Genomic DNA, 14,448 nt, shown 5'->3' on the forward strand with positions numbered 1-14,448 from the left:
TCATCTTTGTGAGATTATTTTCAGTCAAGTAATTTAATCATAGATACTTAGATCTCTGCCTTATCATGCTTATCAGCTCCTAGGTGGACAATTTTAAAAATTCAGAAAAAGATTTTTGAATTCCAAACGTCAAAAGAAAAAAACTTTCCAGAGGTACGCTAAGACCGACCTGACCAGGATTCACTGAACAGATTTTCAAATGTGCTGTTCTAAGAATAAGCAAGATATTAAATCTAAAATACATACTTTTCTCTACATTGTCAGAGCCCCCAAACTATCCTTTAATTAGCTATGAATGCTTTGCAAGACAAAAATTATTCCGCTGTAGTTCTCAACCTGCGTCAGAACCACCTAGAGGGCTTGTAAAAAACAGATTGCTGTCCCCCTCCCCCAGAGGCCTAGAGTTTCTGATTCAGTAGATGAGGCCTGAAAATTTGCATTTTTAACAAGTTCCTGGGTGGTGCTGATGGCGACACTGCTGATGCTGGAACCACAATTTGAGAAATTCTGGGCTAGGACCATGTTGATCTAGACCATGTAATCTGGCGGCATCTCTTTCTGCCTTATGGTAACTCTTGATACTTCCTATGCTTAAAACATCTCCCTGCCCAACATCCTGCCCTCCAGACTTCCTTGTAGTTCAAGGTACTCCCTCTACAGCAATCAGTTAGCAAATATTCATTGAGACTAACCAGATGCAAGGCACTGGGCTACATAGTATAAGAATCTATTATGTCCACAATGGCCTGCGTCTTCAGAACACTTGCACTCCAACTAATGAGATAAGAAATGTGCACACTGAAGGCCATAGGGATTCTGGAATCAGAGAAGACCTGGGTTCGAATTCTAGCCGCAGAATTTTCTAACTCTAAACTTATGCTAGTACCCTAACTTCTCCAAGACTTAGAGCTCTCGTATTAATAGCATCAATAATACATAACTGATCAGTTTGTTTTGAAGACTAAGTGAATTGGTATCTATTAGTAATATCTCCTTATAGTAAGAGATACACCAATAACCCAAGTCCTTGAATTTTCAACTGGCAGCCTCCTATGCATTAGAATTTTTGTTTTACACCAGGCAAGTGTGTATTATACTTTTAGCTGGGATTTGGGTCCTAGGTCCTTACGAGATCTACTCCTAAAAAAAATGGAAAGAACTAACCAGGTATAGGTCTCGACCCTCTAGTCTAAAGCCACCAGCCTGAACTAAAACAGGCCAAGTGGCCTTATTCTACCTACACATCCTCATATTGGTCTTGGCTCCTTGAGGCTTACCACTCAGGCCACTAGAGGAAAGAGCAGGGGAGACATGCACTCATTACAAATGTTGCTTTATTTAGTGCATGCTTAATTATTCCTCAATATTCTTGAGAGGATCACAGTTGCCTTGAAGAGAAGGAGACTGTTTCCATGATTGTTTGCTATCCTCAATCCCTCTTTGGTGTTTTCTATTAGGCAAGAAGTCTTTGGCTTAGCAGAAAATATCTTGCCTAAAAAACCTGAGCGGCCACTTTTCTCATTCCTTTTGCCTCCTTCTATTATGTATTCCTACAAATCAGTGATTAAAATTTAGTGTGCAAGAGAATTGCCCGGAGAAAGTATGTAAGATGCAATCATAAGCTAGAAACCCCAGAAATTGGCATTTTTAAATAAGAACCCAAGGCTAAATCCCATACAAGTGGCCCAAAATCCATGCTTTGACAACCACTTGTATAAACCTACTGTCAGCTCCCCATGGATTTTGTACAGGCCTCTGCCCCAACCTGGGAGCTCTTCTTCTCTGATCCACTCAAGCTTTGTAGCATAGTCCAAATGCCACTTTTACTGCGATTCACACCCTGACAATCCTAAGCATAATCAGTTACACTCAACTTAGTAATAGTAATGTATAGTGTATCGCTGGTTTACATTCAGTTTAACTAATTCAAATTAGTTGCTCCATTTTTCTGCAGTGCAGTATGCAGAGCTCTACTATAGCTTTTTAAATTGTATTGCAATGTTCTTTATCTTTCCCCTCTTGTCTGAGCAAAAGGACAGCATTTTATTCATTTATTTCTTTCCAGTTTCTGATACACAGTAGGCATTAAAACATATTTAATATCCAAGTGATTGAATGAATATTTTCATTCGCCTTAGAAGGAAAAGAAAATTTTAAAAGATGGTACAAATTCGTCATCTCCTCTGACAAGTTTTGAGTAGTATTATATCCACTAAGTGACCATTTACAAGCCAGTTCATGAAGATTCATCTAAAAGTTAGACTTATGCAAACTGGATACTGATGAGAGTCCTGTCTCCAATGCATTCCTTGTCTCGTGAGCCACCACAAAATAACTAGTTATCTCAAGGCTTCTCATGAAATTCTCAAAGCAAAATTAGTTATAAAAATTTTCATTTAAATATACAATATATATTTTTCAAAGGGAGGATTGTCATTTAATCTAACACATTCCAAAAGTAAAGAGTCATTGCTTCAGGGTCTCAAAAAAAAGGGAAACTAATGAGAAACCTTGAATGTCATAAACCCCGTCAAGATGTGTAAATTGAGAGTATCTATAGCCTAGAGACAATATTCCTTCCTTTGCTCATTTTTCAAATATGTATCAAGGCCCATTGCATGCCTGGCACTGTTCTAGGCACTCCTAAAACAGGCTTGATGGGATATACAGTACTGCAATGAATGATTTTTATTCTAAAATAATGGCCTACAAGTAATCCCCATGCTTCTACCCTTTCAATTTGCTCAGCACCCAGCATTTAAGTTCTCTTGCAGCCACATCTCTGGCAAAAGGTGCAAGAGCTCATTCTTGATCTCCTACCAACTTCTTGCAAACCAGCTCAGCTTCAAAACTGGAATGAGAAGAGAAAACCTTTGATCTTGCACACCTACTTTTTGATATGCTTAGGTGAAAAGGTTACCTTTATGTGTTTTATCTTTGCTCTTAAAATTAATTCAGTCTTAGGGATGAGACTGCGTTCTTTCCCGTCCACTGCTGGGTGAGTAGCACAGGCTTGATTGTTTTATTTTCCTTGTAGAAATCTCGTGTGGTCCCCCAGCTCATGTAGAAAATGCAATTGCTCGAGGCGTTCACTATCAGTACGGGGACATGATCACCTACTCGTGTTACAGTGGATACATGTTGGAGGGTCCCCTAAGGAGCGTTTGCCTAGAGAGTGGAAACTGGACATCACCTCCTATTTGCAGAGGTAAGACAACATTTGAATGGTTACTTCTTAGTGAAGCTGTAGGGAAATGTATATGGAAGTCTGATATGGCCAACAACCAGTATGCGTGCTATTTTATTTTTTCTTGGCTTTAAATTTTCTCTTGACATCTGTGTCATTTTCCTTTACGGGTATGAGTTTTGAAAGCTTGCACACAGAACTCTTAGATTCTAGGCTTGAAATTCTGCAAAATGGAAAGACGTAGACGGTGAAGCATCCTAGTATGTCCTTCTAAAATGTATACTTTTCTAATGTCATATGACTTTTTTTAAAAATCATGATAATAATTCTATTAATTCTACAAATGTTACTGAAAGTCAGAAACTGTGCTAGTAAGTAAGACAGACATCACCGAGGAACTAAAAGAATAACTAAGTTATTGGATGGGTTGTCCACGTGGCCACGAGGACAATGATCAGATTTGGATCTGGGGCGAAAAGACCAAATCACTTATAGTGTCAGGGAGAATTAAGGAAACCAATGAATGAATGGCATGAGCCTCAAAAGTGGTAAGGGTTATTGCAGGAGAAAGGATAGTAATTGTCTGGAAGCAACAATGAAATACGAGGTCACCAACACATGGGACATAAGACAATGTGCAGCCTCCTCTTGAGAGGACTGCTGAATTGGCATCCTCAAGGAATAGACCAAGTTTCACTTAGAGTCAGAAGTCAGTGATGATGGTGTGTGTGTTTGCTTGCTTGTTTGTTTCCTCACTTATTTGTTTTAAGATACTGAGGGACAGTGGCAGCACCAGAGAGCTACTGGACATCAAAGGCCCATTTTGGAAGCATATTTTGAAATGTTCTGGAAGGGGCATTTCCCCTGGTCCAGATCAAAAGAGACTATCCTTTGTATAAACCACCTTGACCCCTTGTACCCTGAATTCCCTAATTACTAAAACTTGGAAAGCCATATTCTCAGAACCACCTATGCTTGTTATGGCCCTCTTGAGCCCCTCATGTTCATCCCCAACCACATCTTGAGATTTGGCTTTGTTTCTCTTCCTTAAAACTTGACTCAAAGATATACGATGTTTCCCCGAAAAATAAGACCTAGCCAGACAATCAGTTCTAATGCGTCTTTTGGAGCAAAAATTAATATAAGACCCGGTATTGTATGGTATTGTATTGTATTGTATTGTATTGTATTGTATTGTATTGTATTGTATTGTATTGTATTGTATTGTATTGTGTTACATTACATTACATTACATTATATTATATCATTATATTGTACCTGTTCTTGTAGTAAAATAAGACCAGGTCTTATATTAATTTTTGCTCCAAAAGACGCATTAGAGCTGATTGTCTGGCTAGGTCTTATTTTCGGGGAAACACGGTATTATACAATGTAAGCAAGTAATGCAATTTTCTGAAAACTGCCCTTCCGTAGTTCTCTAGATTTATGACCATTCTTCTTCTTTTGTAGCTGTGTGCCGATTCCCATGTCAGAATGGAGGTATCTGCCAACGCCCAAATGCTTGTTCCTGTCCAGACGGCTGGATGGGGCGCCTCTGTGAAGAACGTGAGTCTGTCCTCCAATCTTACTTTGAGTCCTGATCATTTTCATGGAAGCTGCCAACTCAGGGGAGTTACTACGAACTAGCTTTAGTGGTGGCAGGAATTAGCTTGCTTATCCCATAGCAGACCAGACAAAGCGGCTAGGGCTGCTCTGAATATGTCAATTAGTAGCAGAACATCTAGAATATTAGTGACCTTGAAAATACAGTTATCAAGATCCATCAAAGTTATCCCCACTTTCCTCTTGGCACAAATGTCCAAGAATCTTTTTGGGAAGGAGCTTGCAATGGAGGGTTTCCCAGCCTTTGTCTTCCTTCATCTGAAGTCCGTGTATGTACTATGTTGCTCATTGCTACCAATTCATGGCATTGCCTAACCTTGTACTTTGCAGATAATATTTGCTGCCCACCATTCACTCTCTTGCTTTAAGAGAGAGTGAATGAATTAAGGAAAGTTCCCAATTAAGGAAAGTTGGCATTCCCATGTCTACAAATTGCTTGGTAAATTAATATAGAATTTTGATCCTCATAAAAATAAATTTCAATTTGAACTTCCAGGAGATGTAAGTGGTTTTAAATGTTGGTTTTTTTTCATGTCTAAACGACACTTTGTTTTAGTATCTTTAAAAAAATATGTGCGGGTAAAATGATTTCATGTTTCATTTGGAATGGTGTATGTAAATCACTTTAAGAGTCAGCAGTGTGATGGCCATTGGTCCATATCAGTTTTTTCTAAGATCAGACATTTTATAAGAGATTCTAAAACTTTTTGAAGTGTAACTATTTCAACTAATCTAGAAAGGAAAATATAAGATGGAAATAAATTTAAGTCGCTAACAACTCACCAAAGCAAGTATTCTCACCACGATTAAGAAAGAAGAGAAATCACCTTTTTCCTTCTTCTCTCCATCATTCCTTCCCGCTTAGGGCTTTCACACTTGACCTGCTGTCATGCTAATTGTCCAAAGACTCGGTGAACATCTACTCTGGGTGCCCTAACAACAGGCCACTCAGGTCACTGAGCATGTGTCTGCCCTCCTGGGTTAGACCAGGGCTTCCCGAGTTTTAATGTGCATACAAACCATCTGGGAGATGCTGTTAAATGCAGATTCTGATTCAGTAGATCTAAGTTAGGACCTAAGATTCGGCATTGCTAGCAAAGTCCAAGGTGATGCCACTGCTTTTGGTTTGAGAACCATGTTTTGAGTAGCAAGCCAATAGATCATCTCACTCCTTTTTAAACAAGACTGTGCCTCTTGAAAGAGCTCAGTAATTTCGAGTAGGAGGAATGATTGCCATGGAGGGTGTAGGGAAGGGCTGATTCAGTCAGCGTCAGTCCTCAGTGCCAAGGAAACAAAGGGTAAGTCGTCCCATCACCACGAATGTGTTGCCAACATCAGCCTACCAGATAGCGGTCTGGCTCCCATTCTCACATTTAATTCAAGACAAGAAGAGAGCCTCAAGACAGCCAAACCCTATTAAAGCATTCACGTCATCTGTAATGGAAATTTGACACTATAATAGATGGAGAACATTCTGCTTATTTTGTGAAGGGAAGGCAAAGCACTTAGCAGGTATTGATTACAGTGTGTCCTCACTGAGGAGTGCACTTGGCATTAGCCATTGCATCAGGTTAAGGGTCCAGACACTTTCCCAACTGTGTTTTCCCAATGATACTTATTAATAAACAAGAGAGACATGAAGATTATCTACCGGGTCATACAAGGTTTTAGTCCTCCTGAAAAATGTTTTTTTGCACATATCTGAGTGTGTGTATTTTGATCAAATCCTTTTCCATCTCCTTTCTAGCCATATGCATTCTTCCCTGTCTGAATGGTGGTCGCTGTGTGGCCCCTTATCAGTGTGACTGCCCGCCTGGCTGGACTGGGTCCCGCTGCCATACAGGTAAGCCTCCTCTCAGTCTGTTTTCTTGGCGACTTGGCTCCACGAAGCCCTAGAGGACACTGATGAGTGGGACTCAGATTCAGAAATAGCAGTGAAAAAAAAGGTACCTACGCGTCTCAAGAAGGCCTTCAAATGGTCATTTGAATGGTGATCTCAATGCTGACCTGTATGACTGCCTCAGAGGCACCCTTTGGGCTCACATAGCCAAGAAGAGCAGCCAGGTTGACTTAGTTGTCAGCCTCCTGCAGGTCATCTGCCCTGTTTTTCATTATGCAGACGTTCCGAAGAATATTTATAATTAATCTCTATGAAGTTAAATGACAAAATTCATGGTAACTATTTAGAAAGAACAAGCTTCTAAATAAACACAATTGAAGTTAAAGTGAAAAAAATCTCATCAAAGAGATAATTCCTTATCATGGACAGAAGTGAGGAACTTGTTGATTGATTGGTGACAAGCACGTCCTATTAGCAACCCTTGCCTATCTCAAATATAGCATTTATCCCAATATACTTTGCTATCTGTTTAATTGCTTATCGATCTTTGATTATCGATCTGTCCCCACCCCCACTAGATCATATGCTTCTTGAGGCAGGAATGTTTCTTTGTGCCCTTTATATCCTCAGTACCTAGCATATACTGCCGGCATATGATAGGTTTTTCAATAAATGTCTAATAAATCAATCAGTTAAAATGACACATTTTTACCTTTCTAATCTCCAAGCTTTTAGGCAACTGTTAAAAGAATAGAACTTGCTGTATTTATTTAGTATTAGCTCTAACACTTCACCGTCTCTCTTGTAAATAATGTTTATACCACCTTCCCAGTGGAGTAAAATGTAAAATAGAGCGGACGGCTGATACCAGAGCTTGTCATGAGTTCTAAGGCTGGGCGACCATATAATTTAGCTTCCAACTAGGACATTTTTGAGAGTGACAGGGGCACTATTAATAAGTAAACCATGGAAATGGGAGTGAAAGGTACTGTCACAGGCAAAATCATATGTGCAGTCACACTACCTAAAGCCAAACGGAAGCCATCCATTAATGTAGAAAAGGAAAATGTACCAGAGGCTGAATTTGTTTCTTAATTTCCTTTTATTGCATTGCAAGTATGTGCATTCTGTTTACCTATTGTTAGTCTTAAAGCTCCCAGAGAACTCCCCAAGGCCAAAGACTGGTGTTTTACTTCTTGTCCTCTTTCTTCCCACCCAGGGCTTATTAAGTGCCTGGCACTTGCTGGCTTTTTCCCCATAGTTTTGAATGAGTCACTAAAGAAGTGACATTAATTTATATCTCACCAAAGATGAGTTTTTCATCAAGGGAAGCTTACCTTTCCAAGCCCTAATGAGGCTGAAATAATGAGACTGAAATGTTTCTCATTTCCAGCTTTCCCTCAAGGCATTTTATTTTCTTCCTATAGGACATTCTCCTTTCTCTTTGATATGTGAAATTGTCTGGTGTTAGTTCTTTATCAGTTTTAGCATCCTTAGGTGGTTTTTTTATTGTTTTTATTTTTAACAAATAGATTCATGCAAATGAAGAGTTTGGTTTTGAGACTGTGAGTTTGTGAGAAAGATGTCTATATAGTAAATCTTCAGGTGCTCACTTGGGGTTTCTTCTGTGACTCATTTTTAACTCTACTCTGGGTTCTATAATTCCAATTTAAGCTGGCAAAAGTCATGAAATACGTTTCCTGGCAAACAGGAAGGGTTTTTGAACCATCTGTTATTTTAGACAACCTATGTGCCTGATTTATTGTCCTAAGAGTTGATGTCTGATGTGATTACTCAATCAATCAGTTCAGTGCTACCTCCCTCAAGAGATTTACAGTCTAATGGAGCATATGAAAATTTTACAGTTCAAAACGTGATGTGTCCAATTGATTGCCTCAATGAAAAGATTAAAGAAAGGAAAAAAAATCTGTGGACTTGAAGTTATCAGCAAAGATTTCAGTACAGAGGTAGAACTTAACCCGTGACTTAAATATGAAAATTGACTGGCTTGAAAGGAAAAACGGGAGGTGGTGCCACATAGTGACATGAGGTCAAACCGAGTGGCAGAATTGCTTCATGCCAACAGTCTGTGAGGAATGGTGGCTGCTGGAGCAGAAAACAGAGTCAAATCTTATTTTGCATCCTTTCCTGGATGTCTTCAGAATGGCTAAGTAGTAATTAACTAAACACATGATTTTTTTCACCCCAGCCATTTGCCAGTCTCCCTGCTTAAATGGTGGAAAATGCGTAAGACCAAACCGGTGTCATTGTCTCTCAGCTTGGACGGGATATGACTGTTCCAGGTAAGACAACCAAAAACTAAAGTTTATAACATGACGAGATCAAACTTCAAGGGAAGTTGTCCCAAGAGCCAAAAGATATCGCTAGTGTGAGTGTGAACATTTTGTAGCCAAAAATGTCCAAGTTGAGATACACTCTGTACCTTTGGACTAAAGCCAACACAAAGAAATATGAAGGACTGACAAATAAAACAATTGATATTTGAAAAGTAAATGGTTTTGTGCTCATTTGGGCAGCACATATAGTACAATTGGAATAACACAGAGAAAATTAGCATGACCCCTGCACAAGAATGACACACAAATTTGTGAAGCATTCCATATTTTTCTACAAAAATAAAAAAAACAAAGGTTAGTTAAACAAATAAATTAACTGCCTTCTTGAATAGAAGATTGTATCCTTCTTATGCAAGGATATAAAATAAATAATAAAAACGCATTTAATTGATTTTCATTTGCATTCCTGATTACAATAAATATAGCATTGAAAGTGATGATAAGAAATGTTTATATTCAAAGTCAAAAATTTTTTCATATTTTTAGTGTATATATATTTAGTATTTAATGAACTATAAGAAAATTTATGTAAGTATATGTTCTGTCAATTGGTTTCTAATTTCTAACTAGATAAATACCATGGTTGAGAAAAGATTATCACAAAAAAAAGTCAAAGGGAAAACGGTTAAAAATAATTTAAGGATTTTTTTTAAATTGTTAATTGACATACATTATATTAGTTTCAGGTGTACAATATGATATTTGATATTTGTATATATATTGTGAAATGATCACCACAGTAAGTCTAGTGAACATTCATCGCCATACATAGTTACAAAAATTTTTTCTTGTAATAAAACTTCTAAGATTTAGCAACTTTCAAATATGCAATGCATTATTACTAACTATAGTCGCCATGCTGCACATTGCATCCCCGTGATTTATTTATTTTACAACAGGAAGTTTGTACGTTTTGACTTCTTTTATCCATTGCACCCACTCACACCCCCCCCAACCCTAGCCTCTTACAATCACCAATCTATTCTCCATATCTATGAGTTTGTGGGTTTTTTGTTTTTGTTTTTATAGATTGCACACTTAAGTGAGACCATAAGGTATTTATCTTTGTGTGACAAATAGTATAATACCCTCAAGGTCTATCCAGGTTGTTGCAAATGGCAGTATTTGCTTATTTTTTGTATGGCTGAATAATATTCCATTTTAGATAGATAGATAGACAGATAGATAGATAGATAGATAGATAGATAGATAGATAGATAGATAGATAGATAGACAGACAGACAGATAGACAGATAGATAGGAACATTTTCTTTATCCATTCATTCTACGATATCAATGGACACTTAAATTGTTTCCATGTCTTGGCTGTTGTAAATAATGCTGCAGTGAACATGCGGGTGCAGACATCTTTTAAAGTTAATGTTTTTGTTTTCTTTGGATAAATACCCAGAAGTGGAATTGCTAGATCATATGGTAGTTCTATTTTTATTTTTTTGAGGAACCTCCATACTGTTTTCTATAGTGGTTGCACCAATTTACATTCCCACCAACAGTGCACAGGGACTCCTTTTCCTCCATATCCTCACCACCATTTGTTGCTTCTTGTCTTTTTAATAATAGCCAGTTTAACATGTGTGAAGTGATATCTCACTGTGGTTTTGATTTGCATTTCCCTGATGATTAGTGATGCTGAGCATCTTTTCATGTACCTGTTGGCCTCCTATGTGTCTTCTTTGGAAAAAATGTCTTTAAATCCTCTGCTCATTTTTTAATCGTATTGTTTGTTTTTTGGTTTTGGGTTGTGTCCTGAATTCTTCATATATTTTGGATATTAACTCCTTATCAGATATATGATTTGCAAATATCTTCTCCCATTCAGTAGGTTGCCTTTTGATTTTGTTAATGGTTTCCTTGGCTGTGCAGAAGCGTTTTACTTTGATGTAATCCCACTTGTTGGTTTTTGCTTGTGTTACCTTTGCTTTTGGTGTCAAATCCAAAAAAACATCGCCAAGATCAATGTCAAGGACATTACTGCCTATGTTTTCTTCTAGAAGTTTTATGATTTCAGGTTTTACATTCATTCTGAGTTAATTTTTGTGAATGATGTAAGATAGTGGTCCAGTTTTATTTCTTTGCACGTGGCTATCCAGTTTTCCCAACACCATTTATTGAGGAGACTGTCCTTCTCCATTGTACATTCTTGGATCCTTTGTCATAAATTTGTTGACCATATGTGCAAGGGCTTATTTCTGGGCTTTCTCCTCTGTTTCATTGATCTATGTGCCTGTTTTTATGATAATATTGTACTGTTTCAATTACTGTAGCTTTGTAATATAGTTTCAAATCAGGACACATGATGTCTTTAACTTTGTTCTTCTTTCTCAAGATTTAAACTTTTTTAAATCTTAGGAAATGTCAGATATGTTGCCTCATACCATGGATAAAATATTTTCAGTATTAAAATATTGTCCTCATAAATATTGCAATCTTGGAATAATACCAACTTTATTTTAACTTGCAGTGTACATCATTGTATTACATCACTTAGATTTATATAGTATACATTTACTTCCATCTTATAGAAATCATTAAAAACAAAAGGATATTTCCATATTCATTTTAAAAAATGGGAAATTCAGTTAACTGAAAACAGCCCTTATTTTTCCATTTCCTTTTATTTCATTTTGATTGGAATGTCAAAGTCAACCTGCAAAGACAAAAATCTACTTAAATACAAACCTAATTAATGAAAAATCTGTCTTGTGCCAGTGAACTTCCTCCTATCACCTCAAGTGTCTGCCATCTCTGCAGAGAGAAAAACATAAACTGAACCCCAGAAAGCAATCTTGGATTGTACAAGCATATTTAGAAGCTTCCAAGACAAACATCATGGTTTTACCTGAGAGTAAAGTTGGAAAAATATAAAAAATGAGAGTCAAACTTAAATGGATATCTGGGGGACAGGAGAGAAAATAGAAAAGGGAGAAATAGAAAAAAAGGAAATGATGAAAGGAATAAGAATGACACTGACTTCAAAAAGAACAGGAAATATTTATAACATTCTTATCATATTCGACTTTATATTTCAACTCCTTCAAACAGATGAGAAAAGGAAACCCAGAGTTTGTGTGGTTCCTTAACTTCAAAATACTCCCCAAGGAGTCTTTCTTGATGAGGGGAAGGGTAGTTATTATAATAGCTTATGTGAAAATACTGTCTAAGAGAACCAAATCTACATTTTTATGTAAAAGTCTGTTAAAGGAATCCAAAAAAATTATGGCAAATGAAGCCAAGAAGTGTATTCCACATTCAAGGAAATGTCAGCTGCAACCCAGAGGATGGGAATCCGTCCCCCTCACCGCCTTCTTTATTCTGTGATCCATTTTTCCAGAAGACCTATATTAGTTAGGACTCTCTTATTGCAGCTCTAACCAGCTTAAGCAAAGAAAGGAATTTGTTATCACAATAGAGGGATCTTGCATGGAACCCAAATACTTGGGATGGCTGAGCATCAGGAGGATCAGACTGAGGACTTGAAAGCAACCTGAAGCCTCTCCATCTCCTGTCTCACCTTCTCGCTCCTGCATCTGCTCCATCTTCTCTCTGGCTTTTCCTGCTGTTCAGTTTACATAGGACAGAATTGCTTACAGCTCCCACATTTTAAAGTCATACTACAATATTCACAGAAATAGTGTGCTGACCCGGTTTAAAAATCCAGGAGGAGAACTGAACTGATTGGTCCAGATGGATTTAAGGGCCCACCACGGATCAGTAAGCTGTGGTTCTAGGTTGGGTTATGTTGTACTAACATGAAGCGTTATTTTGTCAAAACCTTTACCTTACCTTTGGGTAAAGGGCAGCAGAGGCTGGCAATTCCCAGAAAAAAGAAAAGTGGAATATAATTCCCTGAAATGGAAGGGGGGAAAAAGCTTTTCTGAGAATTCCAAACAAGAAATGTTTACAAATAACGTTTTATTTCCTTCTCTCGCATGAGATTAAGTGCCTTCAAGATTATGTCCCTTATACTTAGCACAGGCACAAAAATTGATGCTCGATAAATTCTTGCTGACAAATGGAACAATTTCCAGGCATCTGTGACAGCTGGTGGACAAATACCCTGTGGCATCCATTAAATCCCTCAATCTGTAACCTTTTCTACTGATGAAGAAGACTGGCCTGGTATTGCTCCCAGATAGTTCAACCCCTAAGAAAGAGACTGTGTTTCCTCTAATATCTATGTGCCTCTTCAGAAAGTTGATCCTACATGAAAACCATAAGTAAAAACCAGAGATTATTAATGTTGTAAGTGATCTTCAGATTCACAAAGTCCAAATCCCTCATTTTACAGAAGAGAGGATTATCAGATAGGAAACTGGTGACAGAACCAGGATTAAAACTCAAGTCTGCTGATTGTCAGGCCTTTTCATAAGTTAGCACCTGTTCTCCATGCCCCTTAGTTCTCCCAAGGAATGACTCCCATCCGTACACACAATGCCGCGGATAATGCCCAGGTATCTGAGCCTTTCAATCCTGTTTAAATCAGCCCCCAAAGGGCTATTACCTCTTCAGTTCAGTCCTTTCTGTTGAATCTCTTTGTTTTTTGTTCCAGGAAAAGGAGGACTGGGTTTTAACCACTGCACGAGCAACCAGCTCTCCTAAAAGCAGGAGCATCTCTTCCTGGTAGAGTCCTGGGCATCCTGGAACTTACGCAAAGAAATTCCAACACGGTGCTGGGTCTTGTTTTGTTGAGTAAACTTGTGATTTGGGGTTTACTTTTTTATTTTGTGTTATATTTTGTTATTCCTTGTGACATACTTTCTTACATGTTTCCATTTTTAAATATGCCTGTATTTTCTATATAAAAATATATTAAATAGATGCTGCTCCACTCTCTTGAAATGTACATACTCTGCTGTCTATTGGGAAAGGTCCTGGTACACATTTTTATTCGGTTACTTAAAATGATTTTTCAATTAAAATATATTTTGCTACTAAATAATGTTTTGCTGGGTGGTGCCATTTTGTGAAGTGACCACAGAATAATGAAAAGCATTAATGATTTTTTATGTACGCTCCTGGCACAAAACAGGGTCACATGTAGTGTACCAAGAAATTACAGTAAAGAAGACCCCTTCATTTTAGTTTCATGTTCTTTACAATATGTGTAACAATAACTATTGGACCTACTACTCTCCACACAGAATGCTGTCCTGGTACTAACAGCATCCTGACTAATTCACTTCCCAACTTTTGGAAAGCCATAGGCATCTACTTAGTGGATGGGGGGAAAAGGCATAATGACTATGATTCACAGTGTAAAGTGTTCCCCTTCCTTGTCACATCTGGAATTAAAAAAAAAAAAAAAAAAAAAAAAAAGCAAGAACTGGAAGATTCACAGAGAGCACTGACTGGGTCATAACCATACAACTCACTGCTTTGGGAGAAAAGAGACAGGAATAGGAGGTGAGGGAAAGGGAAGA

General features: G+C 37.8%; 1 protein-coding gene and 1 non-coding gene across 2 annotated transcripts in view; both read left to right on the plus strand.

Moving 5' to 3' along the window:
- The window catches only part of SVEP1 (sushi, von Willebrand factor type A, EGF and pentraxin domain containing 1), a 151,042-nt gene extending 137,078 nt beyond the window's left edge, over positions 1 to 13,964 (plus strand). Inside the window, exons 44-48 of the mRNA XM_019749535.3 lie at positions 3,038 to 3,208; positions 4,658 to 4,753; positions 6,558 to 6,653; positions 8,860 to 8,953; positions 13,578 to 13,964. Coding sequence (XP_019605094.3) covers positions 3,038 to 3,208; positions 4,658 to 4,753; positions 6,558 to 6,653; positions 8,860 to 8,953; positions 13,578 to 13,599 — 479 coding nt within the window. The 3' untranslated portion in view covers positions 13,600 to 13,964. The remainder of the gene's footprint in view (positions 1 to 3,037; positions 3,209 to 4,657; positions 4,754 to 6,557; positions 6,654 to 8,859; positions 8,954 to 13,577) is intronic.
- LOC141571469 (U6 spliceosomal RNA) lies at positions 9,172 to 9,278 on the plus strand. The gene has a single exon (XR_012496197.1). It is a non-coding gene; the product is annotated as a U6 spliceosomal RNA (small nuclear RNA).
- Positions 13,965 to 14,448: the final 484 nt, after the last annotated feature.

This window comes from Rhinolophus sinicus, chromosome 16, assembly GCF_057876585.1.
Source record: "Rhinolophus sinicus isolate RSI-liver-muscle chromosome 16, RSI-T2T, whole genome shotgun sequence".
In the NCBI taxonomy this organism is placed as follows: Eukaryota; Metazoa; Chordata; class Mammalia; order Chiroptera; family Rhinolophidae; genus Rhinolophus; species Rhinolophus sinicus.